The sequence below is a fragment of the Dreissena polymorpha genome, chromosome 12 (assembly GCF_020536995.1).
Source record: "Dreissena polymorpha isolate Duluth1 chromosome 12, UMN_Dpol_1.0, whole genome shotgun sequence".
NCBI lineage: Eukaryota > Metazoa > Mollusca > Bivalvia > Myida > Dreissenidae > Dreissena > Dreissena polymorpha.
Genome location: NC_068366.1, coordinates 10,034,727 through 10,055,467, shown reverse-complemented (window position 1 = coordinate 10,055,467; position 20,741 = coordinate 10,034,727). Strand labels below are relative to the sequence as shown.

Below are 20,741 nucleotides of genomic sequence, written 5' to 3'. Positions count from 1 at the left end.
AATATAAAATTACCATATTAAATATCAATTTAATCAAAAAGAAAAATGCAAGTAGTTATGTTGAATGTTTATCTTTGGGAATATGTTTCCCTTTAAACACTAGAGCTATTTCATTGCTTATTTAACACTCTAATGAGCAGAGTTTGGTTATTGGTCTGGTCATGTCCTTCCGCCTACTTGAACGAGTGTCGACCACATCTGACCATCTATTCCGCTAATATTTTTAAGAATTTACACCCCAAAGTCCACTCTCCTCTTCGACTATCTGCTGATACCACCAGTACAGTACTGCCTTTACATATGTATTGTTCTTTATTAAACAATTGTTTACGCTAAGCTAAACTCGCCAGCAATACATTAATTCACCTCTGTGAGATATATCACATAAATTCATTTCTATCAAGTTAAAGTCCTGCGAATTCACAACATATATGTCGAAAACGAACGTGGTTTGGAGTAAGTGGAGTAGAGTCAATTGAAATTGCTGACTGGTAAGTTAAAGACCTTTATCATCGACAAACACTTTAAAGATTTCATCTGATGTGTGTAGGATTTTGTAGAATGCTCTCGCTTTGCACCTTATCTCATGCACACCGCCCAATTAGAGAGCAAGAGGAAAATTATATTGCAAGTCAATACCTTTATCTGCTGTTTTCATCATATTGTGTTATTGATCTAGCAATTTCAGTTATTTATCAGTTCCTGTAAAGTTTGTCACTATATAACTTTTATTATTAATCCTTAACTATGAACAAATCGGAAAAAAGGGTACTAAGAAATAAACTGTTATCGAGGCATTAAGCTATTCCCCGATGAATTGCCCCTTTTGCGAGACAAGTAAAAAGGCACAAGTAAGTTTTAACAACTCTTTACTCTGCATTTTACTGTCAGAAACGGTCCACCATAATCAACATAATTATATTTTCGCCATTGCTGTCTTCATCATAATTTGTACTTGGATGTGGATGTTAACACTGTTCAGAAAATGATTTTTTATCAGCGCTGTGATATTTGAATGTCTTGGTAGAGTTATGCGATTTTGTAGAGTTATCAGATACCGCCTTTTTAGTTTGTCATTACTATTCACCACTCGATTTGATAAAAGAGAAACTCATTTTAAAGCAATCGTGTTTTTTCAGAATGTCCTGGTATTCCATAAATGAATGTCTTTGTCTATCTCTAATTAGCATATCCTAACTTTCAAGTCTTCTAAAGTAAGCTACCCCAATGTCCGTAGGTCTTGTTTTGTGCTAATACCGTATTTGCCATGAATCTGAGAACGAAGCCATGCCGTTTTTCGTCCTAATTTATATCAACTTAAATGGATCTATTCTCAAGAGTTTTCTCTTTCAGCAATGCCAATAGTTCTTAAGTTGTTTTCTTTAAAAATTGAAATTGAAACTGGTCATTTCACAGTTCTCCAATTCGATTTTCTTGATTTCTCTTTTTTATTTTTTCCCATAAACGAGTATTTTCGGCCAAGTATTATTTCATTCTTTACAAACTCTTGACTTTCCAACAATATAAGTTTATCTATACAAAGACAAAAATAAACGCCTCTTAAAACTAGATCTGTCGGATTGCTCTCCCCTGAGACATGTCGCCACTGAATTTGATTTGTTTCCATTTGCATTTTGGCAAGGCAGTCAGCAACAATGTTGTAGAGACACGACTCTGGTTTTTTAACCAAAACACCGCATCCATGCTGTCTGTCCGCAATGTACACTGACTGACAAGTTCAAACGCGTCTATCGCTGTCTTTGTTAATAAAAAATAAAAATTACATTTATGTTAAGTCATATGCTAACGCGATCTGTTTCTTTCGGAATCTCATTAGTGCATCAAATAAGCTGTTCTGTAGTTTTGGACTTTGTTCTGATATGTCATTTGAGCACACTTCGTAATAATGGTTAACGCGCCAAACGCTATTCTCAGTTTGGTTGTTTCCTAATATTTTCTCATATTAAGGCATTGTGATAAAAACACATGCTTTTATCTCTCTTAGATATACTTTCGTTCTCAAATTCCCAAAATTGACAAAAGTATTATCACTTCTCTGTTCGCTTAACATTTTTGAATAAAATGTGAGTAGACTTGTTTCAACATTAGTAATTTAACCTACGTAAGTCAATCCAAGTGGTGTCAATTTTGTAACTGAATGTAAAAGGTTAAAGGTGCGGTTTTTAGTCTGCTTCGATATAGATCTTCAGCCGACTTCGACATTAACCCCCCGATCACTGGGATCTAAGTCGTCCGTTTACATATGGCGCACAAGGCAGCCACGGCACATCGGCTTATTTCCCTCACTGGTACCCATTTATACACCTGGGTGGAGAGGAGCAAGCGTGGAATTAATTTTTTGCTCGGAAAAATCCAGTGGCCTGGGCGGGATTCGAACCAGGGACCTTCCGATCCCTAGACAAGCATCTTACCACTAGACTACTGTCCCCACGATAGTCCCCATCTCCGTGAACTTCTCAAATTCTCAAAGGGCTTTTGTAAATAATTTAAGCCTATCAGATGGTCCACTTTTCTCTTTGTTCTGATTGTAGGGGATCTGTATGTAGCACATATGAGACCATATTTTTTATGTCCTCTTCAGTAAATCGGTTTTAGGTTTTCAGTAACATTTTGTGTAGTGTGCGCTTCCATGTCCAATGTTAAGATTCTAGTTTCACTTTCAACTTTAAATTTTACTAAGGAAGTTTCAAAATTTCTTTGTTTATCCTAATTCCCCTGTACCTTGCCCTTATAAGAATTTAATATTATCTGACTTAAGACACCCTAAGCATAATTTAAGATATTTAAATTGCTAATTTTTAACATTACACGTTTTGAAGCTTTGGCAGTTCCATATTTTTTGAGATTCTTTACTTAATGTAGAAGTTGGAGCATCGTCACTGTAAATATTACACGAGTTACGTGATATGTTTCTGCAGTTTTCGACCTTTGACATTCCATGGCTAGTTTTGTTTGCACAAATGTCATATAGTGTTTCCTTCTTGACACAATTTCTCAATGTCCACTGAATCTGGTAGACTCTTTTCATGAATGAGTCAATAAAACCTGGTAAGCATGGAATGTTTTTTTCCAATAATCTATAATACATGGAGTGTTATTTTAAATCTTCAAAAGGTTTCACATATCTAAATGACCGCCACATCAAACAAATCTGAAAATGTCTCAAGCTCTTCGTCATTTTTTCATGGTTCAAAAGTTGTGAAACTGCTCGTAAACTAGGTTTTGTATGGACAAGTGTGGTACCCGACGTCTCCTCCGTCCTAATCGCTGAATCACTATTAAATGTACGTAAAAGCGGAAAATATTGCTAATCGTTCGTCCCAAAAGTAATATTGATATCTCTCTATTAAATCAAATATGCTTGAACTTTCCATATCTTGGCCCAACTACGAAATAAAAACGACATTTACCTATTTGTTCGTATTTATTCGGAAATCATGTCGAAAATCACGGTCCTTGGTTAAGAACGGAGACATCACAAAATTATGCTAACGGTACAAAATAAATTACCAACTATACTTGGTTGTAGAGCTGTAACGATTCGGTTCGATGCATCGAAAAACCGGTTCAACGCCGCCGATTCGATTTTGATACCAATACGGCCAATTTCGATTCGATTCACTGCAATTCAGATTGATCCGCATTTTAAACCTTTCTTTCCAATTCCGTCGTCTAAACTTTCTTGTCATTTGTAATACGTATTGTGATTGGTCAATTGCCAATATGGCATCCAATGAATGAATAAATAACATGCTGAGCATTACATCAGCCGGTTAAATGGCTTCTTCAACCACGCTGAAAGGCGCACCATCAAAATTAAAATCAAACGTATGGAAACATTTCGGGTTTCGCGAAGGTTCTGATGCAAAAGAAACTTGCAAAACGTGTTTTGTTGACGTAAGTTACCCTAAATCTGGAAGCACTACAAATTTTAGGCAACAACTGGAAGTTGTTTATATACTTTTTATGTCCCTTAACTCTATTGTGGGGGACATATTGTTTTTGCCCCGTCTGTTGATTTGTCTGTTGGTTTGTTTTCTCCAACTTTAAAATTTTGCCATAACTTATGGAATATTGAAGCTAGCAACTTCATATTTGGCTTGCATGTGTATCTCATGGAGCTGCACATTTTGAGTGGTGAAAGGTCAAGGTCAATGTCATCCTTCAAGGTCAAAGGTAAAACAAAAAATCAAAGCGGCGCAGAAGCGGACATAGTGTTTTCGACAAACACATTTCTTGTTTGTTGTTGTTCCTTCTGTTAAACAAATGTGATATATTGTGCATTTTATGTTATTTAAGAATAACTCAACAGTAAGTTGTGTTCAATAAATTTGTTACTTATAAAACAATGTTGCGTTTTTAAATTTTATTTCATAAATTAAACACTTTAAATGTACAACATAATAAGTTAATAACAAATACCCAACATATTAATTCATGCCCAGGACAAACCAAACATGAAATAGTTTGCAAAATAAGCAGCAAATAGTTAAATTTGAATCAAATCGAAAATAATCGAATCGGACCATAAGGTATCGAAATCGAATCGAATCGAATGATGGGTGAATCGTTACAGCTCTACTTGGTTGGTTAATGCTTTAACGGCTACACACTGCTCGGAAATCTCCTTTAGAACAGCCATCGGAAAAGTTGTGTGCACTTATAGAAAAAAGTATTTCATATGCATTTGCGTATCGAATAAACATACCGGACTGAGATATCAATGTCATTCTATTTTCAGTTGAGAATGTCCTGCAGGAGAACGAAGTCATGAGACATCTGATCGTGTGCACGATATGTAACATAAGAGACAGGCGTGTGGTGTTCATTCCATGCGGGCATTTGCTGACATGTGAAGTGTGCGGGCAAGAGACAGACACCTGTCCAGCATGTAGACGGGAAGTGAACTCGCGTGTCGTTGTGAACCAGTGATATCTGACAAAATCATTTAAGAAGTAACAAGAAGTACTGTACATTTATCGAAATAATGCAAGACCAACATTAAGAGCGGTTATGTTAACTATCATTTATAGAAATAATATTTAAGTGACTTCAATGAAACATAAAGTTATATTGTTTTGACATTACAATTGTGAAATGAGCCTTTGCGTTAATATGATATTCGGAGAGAAAAAAAAACATCATAAAAACGCTGCAATCAATGTAGCTCAACAAATATTTACTGGTTAGTGTGTGCTTATTGTTTAATTAATATGTTTCTGAAAGTGTCTGAAGTGTATTATGCTAAAGTAATTGGTGTTAACATATGCATAATTATGTCAAATGTGTTCATATTAGAAACTTCCTTTTCGGTCCGAACGCTGCAAAATTGCATCAAAAGCTTCAAACCAATTTATATTTTTACTTAATCGTAATCCAGCGTTACCATGCGTAAATTGTATTTAGTTGTTAATGTGATCACTATGTATTTACCACATCCATGTGACATTCTCACGAAATATGTTCACGAAATATGTTTATTTCGTGTTTATTTAGATTAACTATTTTTTAAAATGATGTGTGTTTTGAGTGTACTTCAACGCATGCTGTTATTAATATGTTTACGACGATGAGCTGCACATGCTTAAGTCAAAAATAAATTATTCTGTTCTGTTCTGTTCTGTTAATGAACAAAGACACAGCGCCGTACATTCGGAGTAAAATAGATGTGGTCATATTTGTTCCTGTGTCAGCAATGTTAACATCACACTGGTTAATAAAAGTAATAACATCACACTGGTTAATAACAGTCAACAACTGTCGTCACTTAAGGTAGTAGTATTTTTACCTCACCTGAGCACAACGTGCTCATGGTGAGCTTTTGTGATCGCCTTTTGTCCGTCGTGCGTCGTGCGCCGTCAACATTTGCTTTGTGAACACTCTAGAGGCCACATTTATTTTCCGATCTTCATGAAACTTGGTCAGAACAGTTGTCCCGTTGATACTTCGACTGAATTCGAAACTGGGTCATGCAGGATCAAAAACTAGGTCACTAGGTCAAAAACAAGAAAAACCTTGTGAACACTGTAGAAGTCACATTTGATGCCCAATCTTCATGTAACTTTGTCAAAATGTTTGTCTCAATAATATGTTGGTTGATTTGAAAAATGGTTCCGATCCGTTATAAAACATGGCCGCCAGGGGGCGGGGCAGTATTCCTTATATGGCTATAGAGAAACCTTGTGAACACTCTAGAAGTCACAATTTTTGCCAAATCATCATGAAACTTGGTCAAAAAATTGTTTTCATTGATATCTCGGACGAGTTCGAAAATGGTCCAGATCGGTGAAAAAACATGGCCGCCAGGGGGCGGGGCAGTTTTCTCTATATGTATTCAGTAAAAAAATGTGAACCCTCTAGAAGTCACATTTTTGGTCAAATGTTCATGAAATTTGATCAGAACATGTGTTTTCTGGATATGACGGTTGAGTTCGAAAATGGCTTGGATCGGTAAAAAAGCATGGTCGCTGGGGGTCATTTTCTTTATATTTATATAGTAAAGCAGCTTGTGAACACTCTAGTTTAGCATGTCAAGGGAAGTAACTGCAAAATTCCTTTTGAAAAATTATGTTGAATTGACAGAGTTGTCTCCCTTTTAAAAATATTTTTTAAGCACAAAAAATTTAAGTGGAATTAATTATAAATAATAGTTTTACATTCTGGAAGATAGCAAACTTTTGAATGTTTTTTATTGTTTGATGATTCTGTACAATATGGCATTCTTTTGTCAAACGATTAAAACGAGACTATACGATTTTTATATCTGTTAAATTGTAATATATTGATAAATACATGTTACAATAACACACAATAGGCAAGACATTGAAGACGAATTTCATAAAATGCAGCAAAGACAAATTAGCGCCCCGAGCCGATGGTGACGAAGATATTTCATACATATTTTCTTACAATAACCGAAGAATTCGTCATTTTATTAGGATCGGAGTTAGTGTTTGTGTGTCGTATGAATGGACATCGCTGCAGGAATTTGAAAAAAAACAACATTAAACTAAATTAAGATTCACATCGTACATGCATGATATACATTCTGCGGATTCGACTTTACAGGCATTTTCAATTTCAGAATTAAATATCTGGCTTATTTCGCATTTTCCGACACATGTTCTTCTTAATTTTTATTTTAAATTATATTGAAATGTATGACCTTGCTAACACTCTAGAGGTCACATTTATTTTCCGATCTTTATGAAACTTGGTCTGAAGATATGTCCCAATGATGTCTTCGATGAGTACGAACATGGTTTTCGTTGCTTTAAAAACATGGCCACCAGGGGCGGAGCATTTTTCCTTATATGGCTATATATGGCTTTAGTAAAACCTTGTTAACACTCTAGAGGCCACATTTATTCATGAAATTTGGTCAGAAGATTGGTCTCAATGATATCTTGGATGAGTTCGAAATTAATTATGTTTGCTTGAAAACATGGCTTCCAAGGGGCGGGGCATTTTTCCTTATATGGCTATAGTAAAATCTTGTTAACACTCTAGAGGCCACATTTACTGTCCGATCTTCATGAAACTTGGTGAGAAGATTCATCGCGATAATATCTTGGAAGTGTTCAAAAATGATGCCGGTTGGTTGAAAAACATGACTGCCAGGGGGCGGGGCATTGTTCCTTATATGGCTATAGTAAAATCTTGTTATTATATGTAAACAAAAGTGCATTGTTTGAAATAAATATGTTTAAACTAAAAGAAAACTGTAAATCAAGGAGCAGAATGTCAGTAATAATATAGACTCAAACTGAATATACAGTTTTTCTTATGAGTTATCATCATTTGTAATCAATACAATTATAAAGAGTTATGATTGAATAATTCTTAATTATGCTATTGTTTCCATTAAATTCTGTCATATAACATGGATCAGATATATGAATTATAATATGAATGTTTAATATAATATTCAGGATGGCTGAGTGGTAAAGGCTAATGAAATGTGTTTTAAGGACCACCATGGGGAATTACATTTTTCTATTGTTGTTTTTGCTCCTAAAAATCTATTCTGTGGTTAAAATCAAGCAATGTAAGGCTTTTACTGTCATAAGTCAAAATTAATCAACCTGTGAACACGTTCCTTAAATATCGAAACCCTAAAGATGTGAGCATACAGGTTTTATTTATTGATATTATTATTTTGATTACAATTAGAACAGAACCAAACATTAAATGGGTCCACTCAATTTTATGCATCACTTATTTGAAGTAAAAAATATGCGATATGGCATTGATTAATCTTATTAGCACATTTTAGTTACTCATAGTAAGACATAGCCATACAAATATTATATATATGGTTTATATTGTGTTTTTATTTCAAAATATAAGTTTATACAAAAAGAAAAAATAATTTTCAATCGTTTCAGTTTTTACTGTTGGAATTCCAGCATGTACATGAAAATTTTCTCTACTATATATTTTGGGTTTTAATTTCTATTGTTAGAAAAAATATTCACATATTTTCTCATAAAAAGTACATGATATTCTTAATCTCCAACAAGCTGTAGCGCTCTATGTCCACATAGAGAAGAGACAAAGAAACTCCCTTGATTGATTTATTTAAATAAAAAATTGAACATAAAAAGTACCAGCGCAAAAATGTAATGTACCCTTAATTAATTTTGGAATGAAACAAAACTGTCAGTCATGATTGAAACCCTTATGGCTGTTCAGGATGCACCAAACTTGAGCATGTACCAGTTACTATATTAATTTAGATATGTTATGAAATCTTTGTCTTTAATGGAAACCTTACACATGCAAATTCTTAATTAAAACTTCCTATTAAAAGTATCAAAACATTCAAACTATAAATATTGTTTTTATTTGTACTTTTGTTTTATTCAGATGCCTATGTATTAACAAAATTGAAGTCACAAAGTACGGTATTGTAAATGGGTATGAAATCTAATAATGATAACAGTCACTACCGGCATATACAAAACATAAGTTATTACATGCAGTTGACTAATCTGTTGCCCAAGTAAGTCAATATAACTTCTTTCACCCAGGATGCAACTGCGCAGGTAGTTACTAAATCGCCTTTATACACTTCATGAAATATTGATATCTGTTCTATACTGAAACACAAACAAAAAGTTCATTACTATCACACTTCCATAATTAAAACACTGTTATTAAAAAACAAGATTGACTGTTGCTGACTTGATGAATAAATGATTTTATAAAGAAAACAAAAAGATAAAATTTCACTTTTATTGCAAAAATTAAAGTATAACAATTATATATATATTGACTTTTGAAAGAAGTAGAGATTGTTAATGAGGTGTGACACTTTGCTTACCAGGATACAAGTATTATTGCGATTTGCTTACCAGGATAAACGTGTATTATTGCGATTTGCGTACCAGAATACCATATACAAAACATAAGTTATTACATGCAGTTGACTAATCTGTTGCCCAAGTAAGTCAATATAACTTCTTTCACCCGGGATGCAACTGCGCAGAAAATATAAATTAAGTTGCGGTAATGACGACAATTCTAGTGACACAAAAAAATCTTTTTTTTTTCCATTTATAATTTTTAGACTAGTACTGAATGAATAAAAATTGTTTTTTAAAGGCCCTGTATACGGATTAAATGCATAACCTTTATATAAATTTGCTTCATTATTTGAAAAATATGCTTCTATAATTAGGTATTTGGAGAAGTGACAACTGTTTTTTCCTGTATTTGTCGTGACTGGTGAGTTACATGTATTATTTAAAATGTTAAATAGATCATCTTTACATACAAACTATTTAAAACTATTAATTTAACAATTATAAATGTACAATATTTTCAAAATTGCTCCAAAACTTCCATCGAAAACCATGCATGGCTCGAGTGACAAAAGTTTGGCAATTTTTATATGAAGCATTTAAAACTAATGTCGTGAAGAGTAACATAAATACTGGAAAAAAATCATTGAATGGAAAATGTGGAAGAACAAAAGAATTGAAAGAGAAATAACCCTAAATGGCGAAAAGCAAGTTAAGAAATCAAACATGACTTTAAAAAGCCAAGAAAGTGGGACTATAGAAACGCTCATTGGTGAATTGCATGAGGAGATTTCACGACTTGCAAGACATGAATTTAACATTAAGCACCAGTATATAAGGCTCCATCAACTGAAACAAAATTTAACAGATAACCAGGTTATCATACATATTGATTTCTCAGAGAACTATCAATGTAAATATGCATCTGAGATTCAGAGTGTACATTTCGGTTCGTCAAAACGCCAAATTCCTATTCACACCGGTGTCGCCTATTTCAAATCCAAGCATATATCTTTCGCAACCGTATCGGACGATTTGAAACACTCCCCTCCTGGAATATGGGCACATCTCGATCCTATCCTCTTGCGCATCCGGCGGACCACTCCTGACATCGATAAAATTCATTTCGTCTCCGATGGGCCTACCACACAATACAGGTGTAAATCAAATTTCTACCTCTTTTCTACGAAAATTTTCGAGTATGGCTTTGTAAATGGCGGAAGTTGGAATTTTATGGAGGCGAGACACGGCAAGGGCGCCCCTGATGGTATTGGAGCCGTAGTCAAGCATGAGGCGGATACACTCGTCAACACCCATAAGACGGACTTAACGGGTGCTAGTGCTTTAATGAGAGGTAATTTAGCACAGACTTTATTAATGTGTTTGAAAATATGAACCCTTTGCATGCTGGGAAATTTGTCGTCTGCTAAAATGTCGGCTTCTTAATTTCTAAAATTAACATTTTCTTCGATTTTTTTCAAAGAATATTATCAGAAGAGCAAACAGTTTGGATCCTGATGAGACGCCACGTTCCGTGGCGTCTCATCTGGATCCAAACTGTTTGCAAAGGCCTTCAAAATTCGGTTTCCGCACTGAAAGGGTTAACAACAGGTTACACTGATTTCACTACAGTTTTAAATTACATTTGCTAAAGATCCAATTAAATATTTATGTTTTAAGTAATGGAATGTAAATGGAAAAACTCGCAGCACAACCAAAATACATAATACTGTATATCATTGATTCCATACTCGACTATCGGTAGTTTTAAATACATAAATTCACGTTTAAACCTATATACTGGTGTGATTTAAGAATATTTTTTTTATATTTTGCTACTTGAGACTTACGCCATTAATACCATTCATGTAATTTGAATGACAGACTGTCAATAGTGGGTACTTTCTGAGTTAATTATTATTAAGATATGGAAAAAAATCTCATGTAGTACTTACGATTTTTTCACAAGGTCTGGAGAAACTAGGAAGCCGTTTGATGATCTTCGAAGTGAAAAACGATGACATCACGCAACAGGAAGCTGCTATTCCAACAAAGATTACCGGCGTTCCAGAGACGATGAAACTCCATCAGGTGGGTAATTTCAAATAGCATTTTGTAATGTATATTTAGAGACTGGTGAGAATAACTTTCGACAAAATTTAACGATCATATCTCTATAAACTATAGCGCCGGGACCACTAGCAAATGCGGGATGGGGGGATGTAGTGTGCGCATCCGGCCCGCGCCCCCGAAAAATGCAAGACTGTAAGTTAAATATATTGAAGCCAGTACATTTACCTCATGAAATGACTCTATATGGATCATTTAAAAACACAATCAATATATTGTACATTTCCAATTATAAAATGACTTAATTTATCTTACAAAGTATATAACAACCATTACGTTTTTGCACAATAATTTCTACTTGACTTTTACAGTTGGACGACTACGCCCTCACCCCACCTCAAATCTAAGGCACAGTCTTGTTCTGTTTCAGGTTGTTGTCAAAGAAAGCGGGACAGTTCAGTCAAGAATCCTGAGTTGTTTCTGTTCACCGGATTGTTCATGTTACCAACCGGTTACAACCAATTTCAATGTCCAGGTTAAATATATTTGTTTAACATACTAGTACCTTAAATACATGAATTTTTTTTTTAAGATTTATGTATTGAAAACATATGTCGTCAGTTTAAGTATCTGCATTGCGCCTTGCAAATAGTGCATACTGCTTATGTGATGCTCGATGTTTATTATAAAAACAGTATTGACTCATTTTGACACCAGATAGTATTGCCTAAAGTATTGTTTCTAATTATTATTTTTTTATGCAGACTGTTTTATTGTTATTCTTTAATTCCAGCCGTTTGCAAACCGCGTACCGATGGATGACGACAGCATCGTAGGTCCACAAAACGGGGCTGATCTTCCTTGTCAGGTAATTGTTGTTTGACATCGACATAAGTGATACAACACTGACCATTTTTGAAATTATTATAGTTTCGTGAACTATTTATAATGACTATTTATTAAATTGCAGATTCTCAATGTACCAGTCAGTATTGACCAGAGTCTAGTTGACAGCTATTGTTTGGTCGAGTATGATAGTAAACCATATCCAGGAAAGATTACCGAAGTAGACGATATCAGTGTGAAAGTTAGAGCAATGCATTGTGTCGGTATCAATCGATATTTCTGGCCTTTACATAAGGACGAATGCTGGTACGAAAGAGATCGTATCATTACCATGTTACCCTGTGAACCAGAGAAGTTGAGTGGCCGTCACCAGGCCCTACCTCTACCAATATGGGAGGCAGTGAAAGACAAATATGATCTTTAAACATGTGTATCATTATCCTTTGATATGAAAATGTTTTTCGGGTTGTATTTTTGTGTTGCATGTATGTAAAAATCGGGATTAACAATCATTGAATTCATATTCTGTTACGACTATTGTGTCGAGTATTAATTGGTCATTATATCATAGTGTATAATGTGCCTATTACATACACATGTAATAGGCACAGTATGCACTTTAATTTAACGACCAATTAATACTTGACACAATAGTCGTAACAGAATATGAATTCAATGATAGTTAATCCAGATTTTTTGTGATGAATATGCTCGATTTAATAAAGTTTCGATTCCATATACATTTATAATTGCGCTTTGTGTTTTTACTAGACTGTTTTATTCCAAAATTTTCTTTGTGTAACAAACATAAATATCATCCATGTTTCTATCATTACCGCAACAGTTCGTCATTTCCGTAACGCAAACTATTTGTGATGGATTTAATGAACAACGGCGTTTATATAAGTCACTTCTTTATGCATTGTGCTAAAAACAATTTAAAACAAATACTATCTGTCTAAAACTGGCAGCATAACGTTTGTAAACTTATCAAAACAGAAAAGTGTCGATATTTTTCGTTGCGGAAATGATGATTAAAGAAAGATAACTCTTAAAACTATATTTGATATGAAAATATTCTATATTTTCGCAACGGCATATTAAGGTTGACCATACAAATCAACACAACTTTCAAATTTGCGGCAGACGCTTTGGAGTTTTTGATAGGAGTAAACTGAAGGTTAGTTGCGGAAATGACGTTGAGATGACACTTGACTTATTCAAAACGCTCTATTATGAAGAAAGGCACTTCTGATGCACGGACATATAAAAATATCGATAAAACAGAGACTATTAAATAAGACAAATTAATATTGCAACACTGAAATAACATTCTTTAATAATCGTTTGCTAGATCTTGAATGGCAAATTTTATAGAAATACCCATATGCAAAATTGGTTGTAATTTGCGTTCGGATTTTGTCACGTTTAAAAAAAGAGGGCATAGAATTACAAATATAGTAGAAATCGTCATATCTGATCGTTAAGTACTTAAGTCTATTTGTCGACGGTTGAAATAAGCGGGTAAAGAACAACAAAACTTTATATGCACCGCTGTGGGAAGTTTTAATAGCAAGCTGTGGGAAATTTTAATAACAAATCGTTATTCCGATCTTAGTCTAGTTATTATTTTTAGGAAGATTCATTCGCGATTAACGAATGCAGCGGCTCCAGGGGGTAGCGATTATTTTTCATTATTTCTTGAAAAACAGGGTGAGTGGTGTCAGTGGTATGATAAACAGAAAAACAGAAAAACAGGTTACTGCCTCGCCGTTATTTTATTCTAAGCCTCACCTGATATATTACAAAACGATCAGACAGTAAACTGTTATTCTCTATATCTCGCTCCAGTCTGATATCTATTAGTTATTTGGTTAAACTATTTCACTGAACATTAACTCAGGAGGCTGTTATATACTTATGCGACTCAGTGACATCACTTATGTTCTAGGGACAAAATGCACAGAGTGGTTTCCTGAGATAAAATAATACAAGTTAAATTTCACTTGTCAGTCAACCGAGTAATGTATTTATATTTGTTTACAATAAAGCCTATAATGGACAGGAAAATATTTTATGGATATATAAACACTCGCTTAAAGGAGCCTTTTCACAGATTTTTGCATGTATTGAAGTTTGTCATTAAATGCTTTATATTGATAAATGAAAACATTAGATCTAAAAGCTCCAGTAAAAAAAAACAACAAGAATACAATTAATGAACGAAAAATAGTAACCCTCAACTGGGCTCGAACCACTGACCCCTGGAGTGAAAGTCTATCGCTTAGACCACTCGGCTATCCGTGCTCTTGCAATGAATGGTGAATGTTATACTTTATATAAGCAATCCTCGTAGTATCACAAAATACAACGACAACAACAGAATTCTCAAAATCATTAAATCGTTTCGCTTTAAATCGCTAAAAGATGCATATAATGGATATTTAAGAGCATGGTAAATGTTCAGTATTACTATTTTCTCACAAATATTATAACTGCAACGAAAATTTGCGAATCTGAATCTTTTTTTTTTAATTTTGTCAATTTACCAAAACGTGAAAGGTTCTTTTAAAGGGATCTTTTCACGCTTTGGTAAATTGACAAAATTGAAAAAAGCTGTTTCAGATTCGTAAGTTTTCGTTTTAGTTATGATATTTGTGAGGAAACAGTAATACTGAACATTAACCATGCTCTAATATAGCCATTATATGCATCTTTTGACGATTTTAAAACCTAAAAATTATAAAGCGTTGCAACGCGAAACGATTGAATAATTTGGAGAGTTCTGTTTTTGTCGTTAAATTTTGTGAAACTACGAAGATTGCTTATATAAGGTATAAAATACGTCAAGAATGTGTACTCGGCGGAATAGCTCAGTAGGCTAAAGCGTTTTTACTTCAGGACTCTGGCAGGACTGCAGGGGTCACTGGTTCGAAACCTGCTCCGGGCAATGTTCTTTTCCTTTTTTTATTTTTTTTCTTGATTTTTTACTGGAGCTTTTATGATCCAATGTTTACATTTATCAATAAAGCATTTAATGAATAAGTTAAAAAAATGCCAAAATCTGTGAAAAGGCCCCTTTAAGTGAGAACGATAAAAACCTAGCTATACCGTTTACGTACTATACATAACCTACTTTGCCTAACTAATTTTGATGCGACGTAGTTTCGACTACAGATTTGTGGTATCCCACAAAACACTAATTTTGAATCTTAAAAACGGATCATATCTAATACTCACTAGAGCACATATTTAATAATACGTGTCAATTTAGTTTATCGGAGTTAAATATTGCCAACAAAATCTCAGCTTACTGTTTATATTTATTATCAAGTTACTTAATTGAAGTTGGAAAATGGGGATTTAATAACCTTAATAAAATTGTGAAAACTTTTAAAACAACCAAACATTCTCGGGCTTCTAGTTTAAGTTACATATATTTGGAAGCATCCATGGCACTACCAGTACCTCCGAGGGATGAGCAGTGGATGCTGTATTTGTGATTTGTGATTATGTTCTGTCTTTTGATGTTGGCTCATCTGCAACGTTTGGTGATGAACGTTTTAAGGTATGCGCACGTTGGATTCGTGCACACCGGTGTCGGAGGGGCTTTTAAGTGGGATTGTTATCAAAACCACTTTGGTCATGCAATCATTGGACGTAGGATCGGCAAATTAAAACTCGGCTCTACGATGTCAATTGTACTGACACACTCAAAAAAAGCAATTACGTGTACAGGTAGAAATAATGTCGGCAAAGGATTACATCGAACGGATGGAAGAATATATCAACAGACAAGTAAACGTTTTTTTTTCATCATGTATTAAGATATATCTGTTGGGTAGAGATGCTTGCAAATAAAATATTTTGTTGATTAATCCGTAAATAAAGTTTGTACAATGGTCACATAGCTAAAATTTGTTTCAAACGGTTTTATATAGCTCGCAAATATTAACGTGGTGATTACTTTTATTGCAACTTTGTTTTAAAGCATTAATGCAAAAAAGTCACGGGTTAATATTGGCGAGCTATATTACCATGAACCATAGAGAGCTCCTTAAGGTGTTATCATTAATGCTCAATATACAGTTTCAAAATTAAAATACAAATTAAGAAAGCATGTCGGCATTGTTTCATTGTCGTATTTGTTAGAATGGAACATAACAATCGGTAATGGGTGTCGTTCAGTGTTATTTACATTAAATGACTTTCAACGATAATATCAGCTGATTGTTTGCACAGTTTATAATGAACTTTCGAGAAAGCGTATGCATCATCGACTGTAGTCGATCCCGCTACATCTCACATGCTATGCGAGCTCATTACTGCTTGAGCTAAGTGTCCTAATAACAAGATATGACGTGTGCTTGTGCAAATGCCTTTCTTCAAACCCATAATATCGGAAAAAGAACCACAATAATAATGATTCATATTTCATCAGATATTTTCATTTTTAATTAGTTAATGTCAAATATGCCATATATATGTTAACATACATTTTTTGCGAGTTATTGAAGCCTATTACAGTTTTCTACCGTATCGTCACAAAATAATATAAAATGCTACATTGCAGATATCGTATGCGAAAATGAAGAAATGAAGCAAAAACTGATGTGTACAGTGTGCCTTGACAAGGTCAGATGCATCGTGTTCCTATCATGAAGAAAACTCTTGGTCTGTGAACTGTGTGGTCTTCCAGTAAACACCTGCATGAGATGCAACACAATGGTGAAGGAGCACCTGAAGATCATAAGAGCAGTGTCATTCTGAATAGACATAATGAGAACATTTCCATACTAATTAATTTTGTATTTATTATCAATCCATAAAACGTGACATTTCTGTCGATAAATGTATTACGATCTTTTTTCTACAAACTGCACTGTATGATGCATTCACATAAATAGGTTGAAGTACATTGTTAAAGAATTGTTACATACATGAATCTTGGAGAGAGAAAAAAGGAATATTTCAGAAAATGCCAGTACCTATAACACAATCTGAACATGTTTGCCGATACACTGGCAACGGAACGATACTGTTTAAATCGCAATAATTTGTTTTTCATTACTTTAACGGTACGGTTAAGATCGAGTGAAATCGTTTGTATCACTTTTACTACTCATCAAAACAAATGTGTGTAACTTTGACCCAGTTTTGCACTGTTGATTTGCGACTCGGGTTACAGTATTTCGTTATCACGAAAGAGGTTTATTATTTCAAATGTAAAGAGTGGGTCTCACCGTACGGAGGATAATTGTATTTTGTCCTGAAATATATCTGCCCTTCAGCAACGTGTAGGTTTAGGAATAATGCATCTCCATACCTAACATCGATTTGTAAGAGAGAAAACGTGTGCTTTAAAAAAAACATCGCTTTTGAAACTCTCGTATAGCTGTAACGTGTAAATTTCAACCAGATAATCACTGACAACTTCAACGCTTAAAGTATTTGATATCATGTTAAAATAAGTAAGAATACAATTTATGTATATAGAGTATATAGATAAACAGAGCATAAACAAGTAAGACATTGTACAATTATTATGAATGTTCGTGTATATGGGCCGAAGTTTTGTATGGTTTGAAAAGTAAAATGCCTTGAAATCTAAAATTCAAACACAAACAGCTTGAAAATCAATAAACAAAAAGCAATGCCCGAGTAAAAAAAAATTATTTGGATATTCAGTATCTTTACTGTCTTTTGATGTTGGAACATCTAAGAAGTTTGGTGTTGAACGTGAAACCAAGTAATTATATCGTTTAGTTCAGTGAAAACTTGTGTTCAGCAAAGTAAAAATAGCTACAAATGGTATCGTAATAAGCTCTGCTGCAACACACGTTATTTCCGGATAAGGTCAGATTTAAAGGGATCTTTTCACGCTTTGATAAATTGACAAAATTGAAAAAAGTTGTTTCAGATTCGTAAGTTTTCGTTTTAGTTATGATATTTGCGAGGAAACAGTAATACTGAACATTAACCATGCTCTAATATAGCCATTATATGCATCTTTTGACGATTTTGAAACCTAAAAATTATAAAGCGTTGCAACGCGAAACGATTGAATAATTTGGAGAGTTCTGTTTTTGTCGTTAAATTTTGTGAAACTACGAAGATTGCTTATATAAGGTATAAAATACGTCAAGAATGAGTACTTGGCGGAATAGCTCAGTAGGTTAAAGCGTTTTTACTTCAGGACTCTGGCTGGACTCCAGGGGTCACTGGTTCGAAACCTGCTCCAGGCAATGTTCTTTTCCTTTTTTTAATTTTTTTTCTTGATTTTTACTGGAGCTTTTACGATCCAATGTTTACATTTATCAATATAAAGCATTTAATGAATAAGTTAAAAAAAATGCCAAAATCTGTGAAAAGGCCCCTTTAAGTGTGGATACGTGTTTGTTAATTTTCTACAATTACTTAATGACCAATATTAAACAAACAAACATTTTACTCGACAGTTTTTGTGGGACCAACAATGTAAAGTTCATATATAATTAGATGGTGGTCATTTATGTCCAAATCCAGATGATCAATTCGCAAATTGTAAAATTGTATGATAAGTTTCAAGGTTGTTTTGTTAACAATAGGAATGTGTCCCCTTTCACAGCGAACTGACAAAGAAAGTGTATTTAATTGAAAATTAAACCAACCCGATAGAACTTTTGAAAATGGATATTTAAACAAACCATTGACAAACTATCAAGGATGATCGACGATCGTACACGATATTTAAAATTATGGTATATTATTAATTTCGACAGTTTCGTCTTTATGTTAGGCTGCCATAGCAAGCGATCTGTACACATTATAGTGACTGAATAAGCATGAAATGCATTTACTCCACAAAATAACCACCTATCGAAGTATCATACGGGAAATATGTGTTTTAATTTCCGAACAATTCTGTGTTAATTTGGACAGAACTGTCTTTTTAACCCACGGGTCATGCACAAATGTGCCTTTGTTCGTTGTTTGGTATGTATGGTTATCATAAAGAATACAAAAGAACCGTCAATGTAATTAAATTGTTGCTACGGGAAACGGAAAAAAGTAAAGTCCTTCATTATGTAGCGAATACTATGGATACATGTTATGTATTCCAGTTATGCTTTGAAAACCTGAAACACGAACCTTCGCAGTTTTATATGGTTTTGGGTATAAATGTATCTGTTTTCGACGATTGCGCGGTATTCTTTTCATCACAACATGTTCTCCCTTTTTCCTATCTTTATTGTAAATAAATGCCAAATGAAAATGGCAGAATGTCATTGAAAACAAATGCAATGACACCATTAACGTGTTCGTAAAATGTTCTCATCATTGCTATTTTTTCAGCTTTGTATATCGAGTAACCTAACGGATGCAAATGGATATTATAATGCAATTAAGTGATTAAGCAAGCGCACATAAATGGATGCAAACCGTGTCAACAGTGTGCAGAAAAAAAATGGACATTGGCGTGTGCTTTATAGTATATATCGACAATGACTATTGACAAAGTTTAAAGTTGACAAAGTTTAAAGAGTTTGGACAGAGTACATCAAAACAGTTTATTTAAAACAATTGAAGCTTCTTTTATCTTGCACTATAGTTTGATTATTGGCATTCCAACATAAAGGGATAAAATAATAAGTATAGTTTTTACACTTATACAAATATAACTTTACTTTACACCTGTGAAGTGTGCGGACAAGAGACCGACACCTGTCCAGCATGTAGATGTGAACTCACGTGTCGTTTTGAACCAGTGACATATGACAGAATAATTTTAGAAGTAAAACGACTAAGTACTGTAAATTTATTGAAATAATTCAAGATTTACATATAGATTAACAGCGATTATGTTAACTGTCATGTATGTAAATAATGTTTGAGGCAATTTAAAATGAAATATAATATAGTTACATTGTGTTGACATTACAATTGTAAACTTAACCGTTTTTCGTAGTTTTGGTATTTGGAGAAAAGGCGTCATAGGAACGCTGACATAAATGTGGTTCAACACATATTTATTGTTGTTTTTGTGCTTATTGTTTTATTAACATGCTTCTTAAAATGTTTGAAATGTTTTAATTCTACAGTAATTGGGATATAATCTTCATAATAATGCTTAATATGTTTATATAAGTGACTTCCTGACTAAGCGATACAACAGCTGCAAACCTATTTCTATCATTACTAACTCGTAATCCAGCGCTTCCATGAGTAAATTGTATTTAGTTGTTAATGAACAAGGAAAAAGTGCCATACGTTTGTAAGAAAATAGTTGTGATCATATTTGTTCCTGTTTAAACAATCATAACATGAAATTTGTTAATAATACAGTCAACAATTGTCGTCACTTAAAGTAGTAGTATATTTATGTGCGATATCAATGCAGCATTTTTAACGATATTGTTGTAAGTTCTTTCGAAAGATATACGATAGCAATAATTTTTAAATTCAATTAATTTAGATCGAATAATATAATTGTACTGTATTATTTATGTTTCTTTTTTA

At 33.7% G+C, this 20,741-nt stretch overlaps 1 protein-coding gene across 1 annotated transcript; it reads left to right on the top strand.

The window, feature by feature from the left end:
• Nucleotides 1-8,425: 8,425 nt before the first annotated feature.
• LOC127852308 (uncharacterized) lies at nt 8,426-12,805 on the top strand. The gene is made up of 5 exons (XM_052386243.1): nt 8,426-10,680; nt 11,296-11,417; nt 11,827-11,931; nt 12,190-12,264; nt 12,367-12,805. The coding sequence occupies exons 1-5, from the start codon at nt 9,984-9,986 to the stop codon at nt 12,664-12,666; spliced, it is 1,299 nt and encodes a 432-aa protein (XP_052242203.1). The 5' UTR covers nt 8,426-9,983; the 3' UTR covers nt 12,667-12,805.
• Nucleotides 12,806-20,741: the final 7,936 nt, after the last annotated feature.

What these genes read in the sequence shown, in the direction of transcription:
- LOC127852308 (XM_052386243.1), top strand. Translation starts at nt 9,984, where the DNA reads ATGTGGAAGAACAAAAGAATTGAAAGAGAAATAACCCTAAATGGCGAA. An exon ending in CAACCAATTTCAATGTCCAG is followed by an intron (nt 11,932 to 12,189) that starts GTTAAATATATT and finishes CTTTAATTCCAG; the next exon opens with CCGTTTGCAAACCGCGTACC. An exon ending in GGGCTGATCTTCCTTGTCAG is followed by an intron (nt 12,265 to 12,366) that starts GTAATTGTTGTT and finishes ATTAAATTGCAG; the next exon opens with ATTCTCAATGTACCAGTCAG.